Source organism: Malus sylvestris, chromosome 9 (genome assembly GCF_916048215.2).
Source record: "Malus sylvestris chromosome 9, drMalSylv7.2, whole genome shotgun sequence".
Classification (NCBI taxonomy): Eukaryota; Viridiplantae; Streptophyta; class Magnoliopsida; order Rosales; family Rosaceae; genus Malus; species Malus sylvestris.
The window spans coordinates 33721929-33741613 of NC_062268.1; the positions used below are offsets into that span (position 1 = coordinate 33721929).

The 19685-nt window shown below is 37.5% G+C and overlaps 2 protein-coding genes across 2 annotated transcripts; one reads left to right on the forward strand and one right to left on the reverse strand.

Moving 5' to 3' along the window:
- The first annotated feature begins 1008 nt into the window (after positions 1-1008).
- Positions 1009-3612, forward strand: LOC126582685 (uncharacterized). Its single transcript, XM_050246855.1, has 2 exons — positions 1009-1248; positions 3376-3612. Exons 1-2 carry the CDS (start codon positions 1024-1026, stop codon positions 3442-3444), a joined length of 294 nt encoding a protein of 97 aa, XP_050102812.1. The 5' UTR covers positions 1009-1023; the 3' UTR covers positions 3445-3612.
- A 124-nt stretch (positions 3613-3736) lies between these two features.
- LOC126582682 (protein LEAD-SENSITIVE 1-like) lies at positions 3737-6255 on the reverse strand. The gene is made up of 2 exons (XM_050246854.1): positions 5858-6255; positions 3737-4605 (listed from the first exon to the last, which is right to left on the reverse strand). Exons 1-2 carry the CDS (start codon positions 5949-5951, stop codon positions 3935-3937), a joined length of 765 nt encoding a protein of 254 aa, XP_050102811.1. The 5' UTR covers positions 5952-6255; the 3' UTR covers positions 3737-3934.
- Positions 6256-19685: the final 13430 nt, after the last annotated feature.

Genomic DNA, 19685 nt, shown 5'->3' on the forward strand with positions numbered 1-19685 from the left:
TTTTTTGCAATTTTGCCCTCATTTTTTAATACACAATGTTGACATGAAGAGGGTAAAATAGTAATTTTGTATCTTTTGACAAAATGACAATCATATTCCCATTTTTCCTATTTTGCCCTTACTTTTGATTCACAATATTTACATATGGAGGGTAAAATGGTAATTTTGTATCAAAATATTTACATAAGATAAAAATATGCATTTATTAAGAGAAATTGTCCCACCGTCATTTTTTTCATACAGGTAAGTGAAATCATGATGTTTTTGGGATAGTTTGAATGAACTGAAGCGGTTGCGCTTGAAGAGAACGTGGGAGGAGGTGGACGGTTGTTCACATACACAAAGTGTGTGCCCTCTACTAGTAACATATTAACACAAGCACGACACGTTGAAAGGTTATATTATAGTAATTTGCATGAGTGTGATATTTATATATGAATTAGTCAGATTGAGTTTGATACTTATAACAATGCTATGCTAGTGTGATTTCAATAAATTAGTATCACATTCAAGTTTTTTGGCTTACTATAGAAGTATGATTCTTATATGAGATTAATATATAGAAGGCCTAATAGACTTGCAATGATAATATTAGGTTTTCCACAGTGGTTCAAGTAAGCGTGGTGCCTATATATTGGAATCAAACTTCCTAAGTAACACAACTGCTACATTAGTGTGAGTTAGTTCAATATATTGATACCGCAATCATGAGTTTGATATATTGAACTCATGAGTTCAATAAATTGTATCACGCTCAAATTTGCCAGCCCACTGTAAAAGTGTAATTTCTATTCAATGCATTGGTATAACACTCAATTTTTTCGAGATACTTTGAGAGCCTTATAGAAATCAAACTTAGGTTTAATATAATTTAGTGTAGAATGCCTTAATAAATTTAGCCATGTGGCAAAAATGTAAGAATAAGATAAATTTACAAATTGACTATTCTGTTTTACTTTTTATCTGAATCTGACTTTTCTGTATTTTTCTTTTATTAATTTAAAAGGAAACCGGACAAAATCAATGCCATCCTCGCGAACCCCATTACTACCAACTACCAAGGTAAACGAAGGCACACGATACAGAGCCACCACCGCAGCGATGGCGAAACGAGTCAGCAGCCGGAATTCGAACGAGGCCGCATGGACTGGGGGCGTCAAGTCGGTTTTTCGGTTCTTTCGATTCGCCGAGTTCGAAATCCTCTTTGTTCTTTTCTTCGTAATCGCTTTCATCATTTTCAAAGATCTCGTAAGTTCCCAATTCGTCTTTTTCTCAATTTTTCTTCTGATTCTTTCCTTGGATTCTTTATTTTTGGATTTTGGTTTCCTAATTATCATTATATTATGTTAATTTCGTTAATTATGCAATTTTAATTTTCTTGAAATTGATTCGGTTCATATAATGAATCACCTCATGTGATATGTTAATTTTAGGGACGAACAAATTATACAGATCCTAGAATTTTTTTAACTCTTGTTGATTGAATTGGGCAAAACTGTTCTCGGTATTTGATATGATGTAGGAGCACATAATTATAGAACTGAAAACGTTTAAATTATTAGCCAAAGGTTTGCTAGTAGTTTTTTATAATCAATAGGGATAGAGGTATTCGAATTTGGGACCTATTCGGAGAGAGAAGTGCCACTAAAGGGCAAGGGTTTGTAGCACAAAGTGGTTAAGAGCGTTTACCCTTGCACCTGAGATCCTATGTTCAAGTCCCCCTACCCCGACATTGCTTGTATAACAGATTATGTAACTTTTAAAAAGAAAGGTTTAGCTTCTGCTTATTTCTGCAGGACTTAACCCCCGAATCAATCTTTTGACCCCCAGCACTCTTGTTTGAAGGGATTGCAGTAGCAGTCTGTTATATGAGGGTTATGTAGTTTAGAAATAGCAAGCCTCTCATGAATGTAGCTGAAATGAAGGTTTAACATAAGTGAGAAAGGAATCTAAGGTTTATGCATTTCTAGGAAGCTAAGTAGTAAAAGAAAGTACCACAAAATGGTTTTGGTTTAGTGCCAAAAGTTAATTGCAAGTGCATAGTCAAAGCAAAATACCCTGGTCAACCTGTCGAAACCTGTACCTAATACAGCTTAGCCAAAATCTGATTCGGTCATAGAATCATTGCAGTTAAATAGGAGTAAACAAAACCCAGAGAAGAATTCACCATTCCGAAGTTCACACAACATACTCATTTACCTTCATGTTGTGGCGCAAAATGCCTTCTACTTCCATTAGTTAACAAGTAGAAGGAAGACCCTCCAAAAAAAAAGGTCGTACCCAGTGCACAAGGCTCCCGCTTTACGCAGGGTCTGAGAGAGGTAAATGTCGGCTAGCCTTACCCCCATTTATGGAGAGGCTACTCCCAAAGAAGGAAGACCCTCCAAAGATGGAACTAAATATCAGTATATGCCAATTACATTGCATTAATCTGAAACCAAGGATGCATTTAAGGCCCGAACATCCCATTGCATAGAAGCTTCATAACAAATTGAAAGGCTAAATAAGAACTATGGAAAGAAACCTCCAATTGTCCTACCACTGATTGGCCAACCCTTTTGATTCCATTGTGAGTGGTTTTTTTTTTTTTCTATTCATGCTAAGTCTATGATTGTTTACGCTAATCACATCTTTCTAGAAATTTAAAATTCAGGGCCATGTTTGTAACAAAAGAAAAACATTCGGATGGGGGGTAATGATCCTTATTTTCAGCAATGGATGATGATTAATCCTTAATTTCAGCAATGGATGATGATTAAGCTGCTAGAGTAGTTGATGTTTGCTGGATTACCACCTTGCAATATTTAGACAACATAACTAAATTCGGGGTGAGAAACCCTTGATAAAGACTTTCATACCAACAATATTATGATTTGTTGATATAAAGATTCACTTTAGGCGATTTTCCGGTTAAGGGATTTCCAAGTTCCAAGGGATTGATGGGAAGTTATTAATTGATCAAAAAAGTTGAATAAGAGGGATGACGGCATTACAAAAAACCCTCCATGACCATTACAAAGGCATGTGAGAGGGATTTGAAATCCCTACTTGGAAGGTGTCACTTGCAAATACTTCTTATGTACCTATGTAATGATCTTGGAGTGCATTCCTTAATCTCTGCTATCAACTTTCTGTGATCCATTTCTTGCTAACTTGGTCTCAATCCTTGGGAACTCGGCAATCCCTCACCCAAAAATAGCGTTAAGGATTTATTTTTCTGTTTCAACATGCTTTTCGTATCCTTTTCTTTTTGGCTAATAACCTGCATTTAGTGTCTTCTGAATGATATATTTCACCTTTTAAGAGGGCTTGGTAAATGTTCAATTTAAATGGTTAAATGTTTTAGATCTTAACATTTGAATGTGTAAACTGCAGACATCAAGGCCGGAATACAGTCAGATTCTCGTAAAAAAGCCAGGCGGCGGTAGTATTTGGCCGTACTAGCTGGAGATTTCATTGTTGGATTAACATTTGGTATATCATCCAGTTTTTGGATGTTGATTGATTGTGTACTTTCTTGTAACACAACAGACTTTCTTGTCATCCCTGTATTTGTATCTGTACACGTAATTATATGATTAAATAACAGCTTACAATATTTTTCGACGGTAAGAGGTTGGTTGTGAAAGATTTTCTTGTCATCCCTGTATTTTAAGTTGTTTCGTACCAGTGATTTCGCACCAAATTTAGAGGGCATTTCACGGGCATGATATAACTGTAGCGAAAAACAGAGGGATGAACAAAGTACATCATGTGAACAAATCAAAGCAAAATACATAAACCAACGAATGAATATATCATTCACCGTTATCGTGACAACCGCGGAAAATACAAGCAATTATAAACTACTAATACCAACACTCAACAATCAATGTATAATACAACCAAAATATTCGACTTTTGAAGCCAGACGAATTCGGTTTATGCACACAAATTATTCTTTCTTGAGCACTTCAGTTGCAACCACTGACTCGTCTAGGGCACAGGGGGTAATCAGTCTCTCCACCGGTACTTTCTTAACATCTCGGCGTATTCCGATATCAGAAACAATTCTACTAATGCAATACATGCCACAGCCTACAACACCCAGACCAGTAAAACTGGTAGTCAAAAAGCGAAGCGGTGAAGAAACAACAGCTGTTGCGGCAGCTACAATGGAGGCTGCCTGTCCACTCCTGCCCACACTAATGCTAGTGAACACGAGCAAACCTGTTTTGCAATATATAGCAAAGTCTTCGCAGTTGTTTTTGAAAATGTCATAACTACCAAAACCATTCTGCAGAAGGAAAGAAGCGCGATGAAGGACATCTTCGGGTGGGTCAGACCGGGCAAGGGTACAGGTGCCCCCTCTAGCTTTGGCAATAAAGAAAGCTGGATTGACACCATATTCAAAGAGGTAAAGATAACCGCCTGATAGAAAACAATCTATGCAAGAAGAGATGACACCATCAAGTGTCGATTGGTCTCCGCAGTTTGGGCACGGATTGTCCGAAGAATGGGATGGAGAGCTGCTTAGAAGGAAGCGGTCTAACACAGTTCCGGTGCCAGTTTCCTGGCCAGCTCCTCGAGTGAAGTGAATAACCTTTCCTTCACCAAAGTATATCCCTGAGATCCCATAACAGATAAACGATCAGCAACGCCATGTTTTCCATGGTGACTTAAATGCAGGATTTAAAAGTAAAATACACAAAAGTTGTCCTCGTACAACAACAAAAACTGATGGAAGTAGAAGGAAGAAAAACTATGGATGAAAGAAAACTAAACTGTGCAAGTTTTCAAAAAAAATCAACAAAACTACATACACATAGGTAGAGAACTAAGATGTGAGGACTCCTTCAGTACATGCTCCAAATGGAATATATAACTTCAACAAAACCACTCAATTCTCCTAACTCGCCCCATCAATCTAAATAATGGAATCATATTCCAACAGTCCAACCCCAGAGTATTCTTGTGTATAAGTGTGTGCCGGGGGGAGACTGACCCAAAAAACAATAATGCATACCGTATGTCCACATTGATCAATAACATTCTTTTAATCACGACTCATACCAGCAGTGCAATCAATCAACGATTAGAACTAGGGATTTCATAATCAGTAAAAGCCGATGATCCACAGACAATTGAATAACTACACAAATTGCTCTACTGTAAACTCATTGCGGTCACCAATAACCAAAATAACTCCTTCAAAGTTAAAGAAAAATTATTCAGTCGACATTCTTCTAATCACAATTTCTAAGTAGTGCTGAATATGCTGATCCAGTGACTAACCGTGCAAATTGCTTGACTGTAAACTCAATGTTGTCTACCATTTCAGTCTGATAACAAAAATTAACTTCCTCAAGGTTAAAGAATCATTAATTTTTTTATGTCTTTCATTTTCGCCTGACTTGCTATTCGAATTTTCCTCTTCCACTTAAGCTGAATTTAAACCAATACCCCTACTTGAACAATACTTACTAGCAACATTCACATAAAAATATATATAAACAGCAACCCATTGCCACCTGCAGCCATGTCCACACGCACACAACACAAAAAGAAAATACAAGCAGGATCTAAGACTTGTCCACAAGCACACAACACTTTCCGCAAATTATACGATCTCAGTAATTAACAACAACAAAAAGTAGTAGAAATGATTGAAATTTTCAGATAATACTAGTAGGCTAGTGAACTGTGGATTCAGAAAACTAGCAATAAAAATCCAATCTTTTGATACTTCAGTGAAGGAAAAACACACCCAGAAACAAAAAGCAGAAAAGCATCAACAAACAATTCCTGATATGCAAATAAATGAATAAACACATAAAAATTAAAATAATTAAAAGAAGGGAAAGGAGAAAAGGAGAACCGTGGTGGGAATAGAGGTAGGCGTGGCGCCATGAATAGATGTGATCTCCAGGTTTCAGAAGATCCCTCTGGATCTTGTTCGACAGCACTCCCATTCCTTCTCTCTCGATCGAAACTGTAAGGATGTGGAACTGGAAACGAAATGGCGAAAACTCAATTCATCCCCAAATCAGAAGAAAAAAATTGAAATGGCGAAAACCCAAGTCGCTTTTCTTTTTCCGTTGATTTTATTCTCCCGACGTAATCATAAAGGCAACGTTGCGTTATTTTTCAGTTTTTTTTTTTTTTTTTCCAAACTTTTTTGTTTTCGGTTTTTCTGGATTTCGAATATTCGATATCCTTTAGTGTGTTTAAGTTGTGAGCTGGAAAAAAAATCCCGAAAATCCTGAAAATTTTGATACCAATCCCAAATCGATCCCGAACCGTTCGGTACGAGAATCGATCTCATTTTTTTTTTTTTTGTTCAGGAATTCCAAACCGATATATATATATATATATATCCACACACATATATATTATTTAATTAACCATTCCTTTGCCCAATAACCTTTGGGAATCCAAACCGATATATACATATATATTATTTAATTAACCATTCCTTTGCCCAATAACCTTTGGGATCCAAACCGATATATACATATATATTATTTAATCAACCATTCCTTTGCCCGATAACCTTTCTTCACTGCCTTTTTCTTTTTTTATTCTTTCTTTATCTCATGACTTATTGTCTATCATCTTCACTAACCTTTCTTCTTTATTTTATTTCTTGATAAGTCGCACTCTCATCCAACAGACAGCCACACTCTTTCTCCTTCCCTCCACCGACTCCCTCAAATGCAGAAGCAAGCTCAAGGCCTCCAAATGCTTTCTCAATCTTCAAAAGCAGCCACACCCGCAGCCTGCTCTTCCCAAAATGCCATACCCATTGTAGCATTCGTCTGAGAAACCCAATCGTTCTTCCAAGACATCAGATCCATCGCTCAAGCTTGCAAAGAAGAGTAGCCCTCTGATGGCGATTTCGTTTGGCAAGACATGGAAAAGCTCACACATCGACGATGGTCGATACCTGATTCTGTTTGATGCACTTCGCAAAGCCCTCCGACTCCCGAAGGCAGCAAAGACAAGCCTAGGAATGAGAGGGATGGAGATGGGGGTGGGAAGGTCGACGAATCTAAGATGAGGTGTGGCCGTGTGGGCTGGTAGGGAAGGTGGGAGGTCAATGAATCCCGAACCATACCGAAATCCAGAAAAAATTTCGAGAATCCCGAAATTCGGGAATACCTTCATTTCAATTCGGTTTTGGTTTTCAAAACTCTGTCCCGAAAAAAATCGGTTTGGGATTTAGGATCCCATACCGAACCAACCCTACTTTATACTACAGTTTATCGGTATTTTTCTTTACTGTAAGGGTGCGTTTGTTGCACCAGACTATCTTGGACTGGACTAGCTTCAGGGACTAAGCTGGACTGGCTTAGACTAGACTAAGCTAGACTAACTTAGTGAAGCGTTTGGTGCAGTGTCGAACTAAAAAGCAGGATAATGAAAACAGTACTGTCATTAATTTGGTGTTTGCTCAGACTAGGACTACATTATTGTTCTATTTTAATTTCTTTTTTATCAAAGATATTATTAAAATTAATAATATTGGATGAGAGTGAGACTCAATAAAAATACAAAAACGAAAATACATGATTAAAGAGTAGCATTATTCCAAACATCAATATAACAAAGTGTTCTCCCAACAATCGACAGGGTTCAGGATGCTTTTCTTAATTATTCACCTTTGGTTTAAAGTTGTAGATTAAAGTTAAAGGTGTTGGTAAATACTTGTATTTGAGTAGAACGAAAATTGATGTCTAACAAGTTCAAATTTTTACTCAATTGTGAAATAATTACTTGGAATTGCTCTTGTTTGTATAAGCCAATTTCAATCCATACCGTGAAAATTGCATTCAATCCCAAGACCACAATGATGTGAGGCACAATGACAAATGGATAGCTGCGCATTGATCATTGCTACATTTGGATTCCTAGCACGTAAATTGGCTTGCTCCAACTAGTTTGAAGAAAACTAGTAACAATATGCAAAAGGAAGAGATCATGAACAATTTATGCATTCCATTTGTATATTAAACTAAGCAATTAAAATGTCTTCCCTCACAACGGAGAAAGTCAGTTAGTCAATTCCATGTGCACTAGTGCTAATCCAATGAAAGGAAAAACAAATGAGAGAGGGAAAGGTCACCAATTTAATCAAATTGTTGGATGTTCCAACTAGAACAAATGAAAGATCCCAATACTACATTAACACAGTACATAGCAGAGCAAGGTAAACTGCATAATTGTACATTCTACAATTTTTTACAATAACTCTGGAAAATAACTAACTGCCTCAATCATCCGAGCTATATTTACTCAATTCAAGAATTGCAACAAAAGCGCAGCAAAACAACTCTTTATCCTTCAAGAGGAGACAGCTTCCAACTCAATTCCATTTTAGATCAAGTATGCTAAATTGTGGCTGGGGCGGGATGCTCACACTGTAGGCAACACTAGGAGTCCACATGTACAAACGAGAACTTCATGTGCAAAAAATAGGACGAGTGCATGTAGGATCCCAAAGTGTTGCACGAATAAGATATTTATGTACCAAGATAGCAACGAGTTCAAGATGGCGTATGTGACATGTCCCATATCCAAAGAATGCTTGGCATGCTATCAGAACCATATCAACTACAATAGCCAAACTCATAGCTAAGATAGCTTTCCTTGTACAAAAAAGAATGTGAAACAGTAGTGCTGCATTTCATCATTTTTCTTTTCAAACAAAAATCCTCACAGTCTGAGTTACTCCACAAAATTGATCCCAAAATACTTGACCATTGAAGACCAAACGCCAAAACACACCAATTTCCTCCACATATGGAGACCAACATCACAACCCCAAACATTCCATCTTGGCTACATTCAAAAGAATTTTCAGATTCATTCATACAAGGAAAACAAATAAAGACCAAAAGTTTAACACAATAAGCAGATTGATACCATAGATTTGTGATGTTTCCACGTGACAAAAACCTGAACAAGTATGATTGCACAATACTCAAATAACTTATTCAAGGACCTTCAATTGACCAGTGATATAATGTGGTCTGAGTAACTTATTTAAGGACTTTAATTAGGGTTATCCACTTCTAGAAAAGTAAGGCGCTGGTGATGGATTATGGTCAAAATCAAACCATAGCCTCTTTCAAAATTGACGAAAAGGAAACTAAGTAGCAAAAACAAAGCAAAAATCATAAATCAAGCCAGTAATTGACCATAAATTAATAAATTAATCCAAATTAACGTAATTTTATCAAACCCATTAACATAAACCTGATTAACAAGCTGGTGGGGCTGGAGAAGGGGGATGGTGTTGGAGCTGCGGGTCAAGGCTTTGCTGCCCTTTTTAAAGTTGCATCACAAGTTTGAAATTGAACAAAAAAAAAATACAGGAAATGAAATAAATTAACCTACACAACTCCTCGACGGTATTGAATCGAGGACGGCGAGTGCGAGATCTTCCTCGGAGGTGGATCGGAGGACGACTAGAGTTGGACAGACAACGGTAAGAGCGGGATCTTCCTCAGTTCAAAATTATGGGTTCAGGGTGAGGAGAGAGGGAGAAAGTGGTGGTGGGCTGGTGGTATGGTCTCGCTGGAGTTGGCGAGTTGTGGTGTGATGGTGGATGTCGGTGCTCAAGAGAACAAAGAGCAAGAGAGATAAGAGCACGATGAGGACGGAGTAGACGAGGTCTTAGCAATCCCATGGGTATCGGGGGGTCTGGCCAAGAACTCCTAGCGAAGGAGTTTGTCCGTGCGAGTCCCTTTTAGTCTCATTAAAGATAATTTTAATACAAAACAAACACTGGATTAGACTAATTGTTAGTCCAGTCTAGTCCAGTACCACTTAGTGAAGGCAAACAAACGTCCCCTAAGAGTTTTTAAGTTAGATGTTCACCAAAGACGAATTTGAACCATTTTACAATGATTAGTTCAGTGTGAGACTACTGGAAGAGATCTTAAGTTTGGTGTTCACCAAAGACGAATTTGAACCATTTTACAATGACTAGTTCAGTGTGATACTTAGTCTACTCTCATCTCTTAATATATATAATATGTTTTGTACAAACAAAAAAGTTATGAATAAAACAATATCTCGTCATTTATAAAATAATAAAAAGTCAATAATATTTTCAATAGTAGTAGCTTGGTAGACACTAAAAGATGCAAAAAAAAAATTAAAAATTAAAGGATTTAACAATTATATATATATATATATATAGAAATGGCATTGAGTGTTACGTAAAATTGAAGTTGGACACTGCAAATTCAGGCCATTGTTTCCCATAACTCAACAGCTCATGCAAACTCAAGTGTGGGGAGTTAAAGTTTAGGCCACCTCCAGCTAAATGAAATAGATAAGAATTTTTTGTGACAAGCGCTTTATGCAAAGGGAATTTTATTTTTTTTCAAAAAATGGAGATTAAGTATGGGGTCCACTTCACATTGAACTTCAATGACCCGAATTGTTTATTTTGTAAGTCTCGACTCATAGATCATCCTTACAAAAATTCAATTCAATCTGAAATCATTTGCCTATTTAATATAACAAAGTATTCGTTAATTTTTTTTAACCCAATTAGATGTCATAGATATTTCCGATTTGGCTAATATTTTATAAGGATGATCTATGAGGTGTAACTTGAAAAATTAACAGTTCGGATTGTTAACGTTCGATGTGGTGTAGACCCCACAACTAATACTCTTTTTTTTTTTAAATGCCCCCTTCCCTTAAAGGTTTCCATGCCGAAGAAACGCATTTAATTTATTCTTTAAAAGTTTGTACTTCATTCCTTACAAATTTGACCTTAATCTTTTGGAATTTTGACGTCCCTCTCACCTAAACATATGATCTTTATGGGTGCGTGTCGCCTGTGAAAAAGAGGAGTTGGATTCTCTCCCCTCTTTTTTTCTCTCCCCTTCCTTCCCCTACATGTCAACATCTTATATTAATTTTTTATAGAAAGAGAAGGACAAGATAGAGAATGTGAGAGGATGGGATAGAAGGGGATGCGAAGAGGAGGGGAAAGAATCCTAGTCCTGAAAAAGAAAGACCTTTTGCACGCACAAGAGCAAAACAATCATTATGGATAAATACAGTTAAGTCGCGCAGCGGTCCGTGATAAAAATTAAAAAAAAAACAAAAAACAAAAAGGTCTTTCACACGCGAGATAGCACGTGCAAAAAAGCTAGTATATGGAACACCAGAACTTATAAGTTAATATATTATACCAGAATATGGCTTATAGTACAAACATATCATGTGAAAATCTCATGCTCATGTAAATATAAATATATCCATTTATGCAAAGGGATTCTCAATTTTTTTTTAAATGGAGATTAGGTGTGGGGCTCACTCCACATCAAACTTTAACGATCCAAACCATCTATTTTGTAAGTCTCAATTCATATATCATCCTTGCAAAAATTCAATTCAATCTGAAATCATTTGCCTATTTAATTATCAAGATAAAATTTCAATGTTTCTTATATAACAAAGTATTCGTTAATTTCTTTGAACCCAATTAGATGTCTTAAACATTTCTGATTTGGCTAATATTTTGTAAGGATGATCTATGAGGTGCAACTTCAAAAATAGACGGTTCGAATCATTAAAATTTTATGTAGTGTGGACCCCACAACTAATCCTCATTTTTATAGAAAAAAGATGGAGATTCCTTCCCTTAAAGATTTTCTATATCTTTAATCTTTAATCTTTAATGTTTGAAAGAGAGTTTGGTGTCTCAAGGCTTCACCAAAAAATTTTGGACAAAAAAGCCCCCCAAACAAAAAAAAATCAAAACTGCCCGAAAATAATAGAAACAAATTCGCAAGGGTAATTTTGTCATAAAAAATTAAAAAACTGAAATAAAAAAATAAAAAAAAGGATTAAAGCCACGTGGGTTAAGCTGTAAACAGAAGAAGTTTTGCGGAAAAGAGATAATTGCCAAACGTGGGATTCAAAATCAAAATAAATTAACCCTCCACGTTCTACAAATTTTTCCATCAATTGGGGTTCTTTTCCAACTCAATTGATCAAGAGCGAATGATACCCCATAACTGCCTCTCCCAATCATGGTCCACACAGCAATCCAAGAACAGGATAGAGGAATTGAGAACACATGTATAGATTACTGGCATTGTTTAATTTCGTTTCAGTTTAAATGATTTCGTTTACTTTCTCAAATTTGGTTCCATGAATCCAACGCCAAGCATTCATGGTTGATTTGCTATTCTCTTGTTATTTTTTTACGAAAATTATGCAGATAAGAAGAAGTCCACCCATTGATGCTTCCAAGTTCCATATAAGATGTGTTAAAACCAAGAATGAACGTTTGATATAAATGTATATTTGATCAAGCACACAAGAACTGGGAGAATATTTCTTTATTGAATTCAAGAGCATACAATGGCATTAAATAGCCATGCAAAACAAACTGGTAAGGAAATCATAACAACCCACGTTTACACAACCCTAATTACGTGGTACATGACTAGTGATGGAAACAAACTAAACAAGTGTATCCCTCAAAGTTAGGAATCATTATCTACTACTTGAAACAACCCTACAAACCAGGAAACCCAACCCTAACAGCTAGTTAACCCTAAAAACCTCAACAAGATGTTGGTGATCCTATATTTGCTTTCTTATATGTTTCTACAATTTGTCCCTTTATGATTGATAGGCTTTCCACTCCGGTATTTTATATGCACTCCCATATACAAATTCAAAATTTTCAGTTTTGCAACTGATACTAAGAGTTGATGCTCGATTTTGGAGACTGCCACACTCCAACGTGGGATAAAAGGGGGTAGAAACCAACGTCTGAGTCCTCGATTCTTTTTCTTTCAGTTTTTTCGGTTTCTTGCTTTGCGATTTGTGAATGAAAGTGTGCAATTCTGAATACGGCAGAATTTGCAGTGATTCATCTCTCCAGGTGTTCAAAGGAAATTAATCGGGGTGTAAGCTTCCGTTTTCTCTTCTAGGGGTTTTTGACTTGCAAAGGTATGTGCTTTAACTTTTGCAAACCCTAATCGGTGTACATATTCATTTGTGAATGTATATAAATTAGTGTATATGCATTTTTGTGGTTGGATGATTATTAGATAGATTCCATTTTCGAGTATGTGAATAGGGATGGGCAAATACTCATTGGTTATGGGTAACTGCGGTTACCCATTCATTTAAATTAAACAATTACGGTTATGGGTAACCATTTAGATAAATAAACAGTTATGGCTATAACCGTTTACCCACGAAATTTAAATGGGCTGTTATGGGTATTAATCGCGGTTAACAGGTAACCGTTTACCTATTTATTTTATATATGTAAAACTAACACAAACCATGTTCTCGATCCGATAATACTTAGAGTTGAACAAAAAAAAAATAATTAAAAAATTAAAGAAAAATTTGCAAACAAACAAACTTCTCAAAAGACAAAGGAAAGGTAGCACATCTCAGACTTTGAAAACCCAAGTCGACAAAGACGGGAGCAAAAATAATAATAAACATATATAAGAGCAAGTCCACCCCTAAAGATTTTGCGCCAGCACCCAGCGCATTTATCCACTCAAGTGAACAGTAATAGACCATAGTGAACAGTAATAGGTCAAAGCATCTTCACCCCTAAAACTAAATAGCCTAGTCAATTTTATTAAAATATTATTAATTTTTATTATAAAATAATAATTTGATTTATTAAAATATTATCAATTTTATAAAAATATTAGCCCCACACACACTCTCTTTCTCTGTGCAATTCCTTGTGCACGTTACATCTTTCTCTATCCCCCTCTCTCCCCTTATCAAAACCCAGAAAAAATAAGCAAAATACCATCGCCGAACACACACCCAGCGCACCTGGGACCTCCCTCTGCATCTCTCTCTCCCTCCCTCTCTCTCTCTACCCATTTCGCTCCGCACCCCTGGGACCTCCCTCTGCATCTCTCTCCCCCTCTCTCTCTCTCTCTCTCTCTCTCTCTCTGCATTTCTCTCCCTCTCTCTCTCTCTCGCTACCCATTTCGCTCCGCACCCCTGGAACCTCCCTCTGCAAATCTTCCGGTCTTCCCCCACAAAAAAATGAAAATCCACACCCCTGGGAAAAAAACCAGGAAAAAACCCAACGAAATTGTCACCGGTGTAGCTCGAAATCGGAGGTTGTCACCAGGAAAAAACCTAACAAAATTGTTCTCCAGCTCGGCCCTAATCGGAGGAATCGGAGGTTGTCTCCATGAAAGGCACGTGCCAGGAAAATAGCCCGGCTCCTTGGTTAGTCAATTTTGGACTGGCCCAGAGACCAGCTTGGGCTGGGTGCCAGGCAAGTTGCTGGGCTGGAGTGAATTAACAGGGTGCCAGCCTGGTTTTTTGACTGGGTGCTGGGCTATTCCAACTCCGGTGGAACTGCTCTAAAGATAAACACATATATCTCCCTTCAGAAGAGGAAGAAACGTGGAGCAAAAACTCCTCATTTTGTGCAAAACGTGGGAAGGTTGCAGTCGTGGAAGATTGCTGCACAGATAGTGGGAGGGAAAGTGGAGGCCTCTACTCCCCCATGTAAAAACTCCAGAGCCTTCCAACCATGCCTATAAATAAGTACTAGTTGCAGTGCAAGAAAAAAAAAACGGAAACAAGAGAGGGAGACTCTGCAAAAATCAAGAGAAAAGGTGAACTGCTACATGAATTCAAGGAAACAAAAGCAAACAGAGAAGAGGATACATGGCAGAGGAAAACAACAAAGCATTTAAAGGTACAAATTCATCCTTCTAAATTTGTTCTTTGTTTGGTTTCTCTCGGTTTCGCAGGAAAGAAAAAAGCAATTTGTTTCTTCAACCTCTCCCATCTCCAATCCCATGAATTTCTTCGGGGTGGTCTAAACCACCCCGTGAAGTTCCAATCAATCTAAGTGGTCCGCTTCCCGCCGTTGCCGTCAATCCCATGAGTTTCTTCGGGGTAGTCTAAATTACCCCGTGAAGTTCCAATCAAATCTAAGTGAGCCATGTTTTCCGTTCATGCAGAGAAGAAAAAGAAGCAGTCTGTGCCACTCCCTGCAGTCTTCGCTGCCATAAATTTTAAAGTGGTCTAGATCAATCGTCGAGGCTCGAAACAAAGCTCCCATGCCTATGCTGCCTCTCCAAATTTTCGAGAATGGTCTAACCCCTCGGAAGAAATTCAAATCAAATCAATCCTGCAAGAGGTCTCTGCGGTCCCGTCAAGTCATTATTGTCCCGACTTCTAGTAGTCACAGTTAAGCCATTGAAAACTCAGTCGTTGCAAAAAAACTACCGGGAAAGCAAACAGCACGAAGCAGTCCAAAAAAATGGCAGCAGCCACATGACTTCTTTCTGCCTAAATCTGAAGAGAACAAAAAACACACAAGAACTCACTTCCGTCGCCATCTTGAATGCAAGAAGAAAAGTTGCTAACCAGGAAAAGATGTCGCCTGCATTGGAAAAGAAGATTGCACTAACGTGGAAAAGTGTGTCATGTAACAGCTACCATCCAAATCGCTAATGGAAAGGAAGGTCTTTCCTTTGCTGCCAAACAATGAAGAAAGAAAAGAAGCAATAAGCTCTGCTGCTCTGAGATCTGCACCTCCAAAATATCGGGGACAGTAAGATTAAAGGTTCACCCAACCAAAGCAAATGGATCATTGTATGCATACAAGCTCAATGTCAAAAGAGCAAAAGTAAAGCTTTCGATAAATGCCAAGGCATTGGTAAAAGAAAAGTAGCTCTGCCACTTGCTTTCATATTTCCATATGAAAGCAGGACTTGCTGTGCTGCCGTGCAAAAGATAAAAGGCAACAACAAAATGACAAACATGAAGACAAAATGAAATGGGTTTCAAAACAAAATAAATGAAAAGGAAGGCAAATAAAAGAAGGAAAAGTTGCTCATCACGTGGGAATGTTGCTCATGTGGAGAAAAAGTAAGGTTGTTGAAATTAGAAGACAAGTCTTATTTGGAGACCTTTAAAGTCAAATAAAGAGAAGAGTAAAGCATGGTTGTCAAATTGAAGTCTCACTTTACCTTCAAGTTTCAGCCACAAAAAAAGAGCAAATTGTACCTCACGTGAAGAAAAGGGAAGTCCATTGAAATTAGAAGTCCCATTTTGGAACTTGGAGACCTTTAAACTCAAATAAAGAAAAGTGCAAAGCCTGCCGTCAGATTAAAAGAAAAACTTGGGTCTTGGATCAAATGGGTTCAAAATCCCATGACAAATGGGTTTGAAAATTCAAAAGAAAGTTATAAAAAAAAAAAGGGGGAAGCTACTTCTTAAAGAATTCCATCAAAAGCCTTTTTGTGCTAGGACTTTGACGCCATGTGATGTCCCATCTGGACTTGGAAAAATCAAAGTGTACAAGGGAAGAAATAAGAAGCTTGCTACATACAAATCCCTCAAATAAAAATGGGAAGGCTATCCACGAAACCAGAAAGAAAAAAAGAGTAGCTCTTCCATATTACTCATATGGGTTTTATGAATATGGCATCCATCAAAGTTAAATTTATTCAAGAAGTCTGAGATGCACGGCATTGAGACAAAGTCAAATACCAAAGTAATAGTGGGTTCATCACAAATATTCCCATTAAATTTACAAGATACAAATGGCACGAAGCCATATCAAGTATTAAATGGCACAAAGCCGCGATGAGTCTCAAAAATATACGAACTACGCCGGTTTGATTCCGTTAAGGATACGTAGGCAGTCTAATATCAAATTTTGGACGCAACCAAGAAATCAAGACAAATCCATGCAAGATGCAGTAAAACTCAAAAAAAAATGGGAAGTACTTGTTTTCAGAAAAAGCTTAGTGCATGGCACCTCAAAAATAAACAAGCAACGGTAGATGAATATATGTCATTATCTTCAGTCTTCAGTGTACCGTTTATTTGAAATAAGAGTTAAAACTCTCAAAAAAAAGAGCAGGCTCAAGATGCCTCGGAAGTGTTCAACAAACCAAAAATAAAAGGCTGTTTAAATGTCTTTTCAAGTCCATATGTCGTGAATCCCACATTCTACTCAAGGAAAGGACAAAGTCCTATTTACTTTGTATTGCGCATCCCACGTAGGTTACTACTTGAGAGCAAGTCCCCCCCTAAAGACTTTGCGCCAGCACCCAGCGCATTTATCCACTCAAGTGAACAGTAATAGACCCTAGTGAACAGCAATAGGCGAAAGCATCTCCACCCTTAACAAAAAATACCCTAGTCAATTTTATTAAAATATTATTATTTTTATTATAAAATAATAAAAATAATAATTATATATATATATATATAAAAAGTCAGGACTCTTCTCTCTCAATCTATCACGCTTCTCTCTCTCTGGTTTCTCACATCCCTCTAGCCGCATCGTCTCTCTCGCCGCCTCGAATCTGCGCTCTCTTTCCTTCGAAAGGTAGGTGGCTTTCAACTCACTCCGGTTCTATCTGTTTCTCTCTCTCTCTCTCACTTTTTCAGCTCACTCCGGCGGTGTCGATGAAGATTGAGTAGGTGAGGAGGAGGAGGAGGAAGGCGAAGATGAGGGCATCGGGCAACGGGTCACCAGCTTGATTTCGTCGGCGCCACCATCTGCTTTTCTTCTTGCTTAGTCATCTTGCATTTCCTCGGCTCCATTCCCAAAAAACGCAAGCTAATAGCTCGGTCCCTGGCTCTGTCAATTCTAGGCTGGTCTGGACACCAACTTGGACTGGGTGTTAGGCAATTGAACGGGCTGGAGTGGATTGACTGAGTCCCGGCCCCTTTTTTTGACTGGGTGCCAGCCTAATGGTGTTCCGGTGGAACTACTCTGAAGAAAAAAGTGAAGTCCCATTTCACAATGATCTATTGGATATTACCAAAGGTCATGTATGGGTTTCAAACAAATCCAATTGACTACTCATTTTGCCAAGACTGAACACAATTAGGCAAATCCAAATAAAAAATTACGAACTACGTCGGTTTGATTCCGTTAAGGATACGTAGGTAGTCTAATATTAAATTTTAGACGCAACCAAGAAATCAAGATGAATCCCTGGTTTGTATAAACTAAATTCACTTTTGTTGCTGTGAACAGAACCCTTGTGGGATAAATCCCGTGAAGGAACAGAGGAAATATTTTTTTTATTCCAAGCATGATTCTCTACAAATTTGTCAGAAGAAAGAAGCTGCAAAGGAAAAGTAAAATTAAACATGGAGTAAGAAATGGTACCAAGCTAGAGTCAAATGCCAAAATATTAGTGGGTTTATCAGAAATAAACCCGTTAATTTTACTCTACACTCAAGCGGCACAAAACCACTTTAAATGAGACAAAACTGCCTCAAATGGCTAAAAGCCGATTCAATGACATGAAGCCGTATTAAATTCTGATGGCACGAAGCTGCGACAAAACCCAATGGCCCGAAGCCGTATCAAATATCAAATGGCACGAAGCCGAAGAAAAAGTCAAATATCAAATGGCATGAAGCTGCAACAGAATCTCAAGTGGCACGAAGCTATGTTAACTGGCACAAAGCCGTATCAAATTTCATAATGGCATAAAACCATATCAAATTTATAAATCACTCCAATGGCTTAAAGTCCTCGCCTACACGAGTTTAAACTGCATGAGGCATTAAAAGCTCCAATGGCTTAAAGTTCTCGCCTGCAAAAGCCTAAACTGCACAAGGCATTAAAAGCTCTAATGGCTTAAAGTCCTTGCCTGCAAGAGCCTAAACTGCACAAGGCATTAAACGCTTTAATGGCGCAAAGTCCTCACCCGCATGAGCTAAAACTGCACAAGGCATCAAATCCAAACAAGTATCAAGCATACAAGGAACTACGAGTGACTTGATCCCTCAACGAGGGTACGTAGGCAATCTAGGACTCTACCTAGATGCAGTCACAAAATCAAATAAACACCCAAATCCTCAAGTTACGATTTATTCATATTAGAATCAAATGGTATTCCTTTCCCAAAAGAAATGTTGTAATTAATAGGCGCGTAGCCTAGAATGGGTCAAACTCAAACTAGTAAAACCCTCTTCGAATAAATGAACGAGGGTGAAATTGTGTCGAGTGAATTATTTGTTTACATATTATGTACAATCTTTGCTCAACACTTAGCACCCAATAAATTAGCAAGGAATTCATCGGTCCTTCTCTCAATAACACTGTTACAGGAATGATGATTATTGGCCAAATTAATTTAAATTCATTGCGGGTAACCTTGAAATTGACAGAAATGCTTTGACAGAAATGTCTTCTAAACAATTTTGTAACCCAATAATACTTAACAAATATTATATTTACCTTCATTAGTAACAGTTCAAAATATTATCCGTAAACTATTATTTCAATTATTGGAATGGTATAAGGACTTAAAAAATTAAAATATGGAAATGTATGATGAATGTATCTATAACGGTGTTTAATTGTCAAAAAAACAAAATTATGACAATTTTTTTTTTATTTTCAAGTTGTTAAAAAATATGTAGACGGGTGAAAAAAAGGTAATGGTAAAAAAAAAAAAAAGATAAACGGGTTAAAAAGGATAAATGGGTAAACGGGTATTAAACGGTTACGGTTAAATGAGTATACAGTTATGGGTATGGTTAACCGTTTATAAACGGTTATGGGTATGGGTATAACCGTTTAGGCAATTACCCAACGGGTAAACGGTTATGCGGGTATGAGCATAAACGGTTATGGGTAAATAACCGCGGTTACCCGCCCACCATAACCGTTGCCCATCCCTATA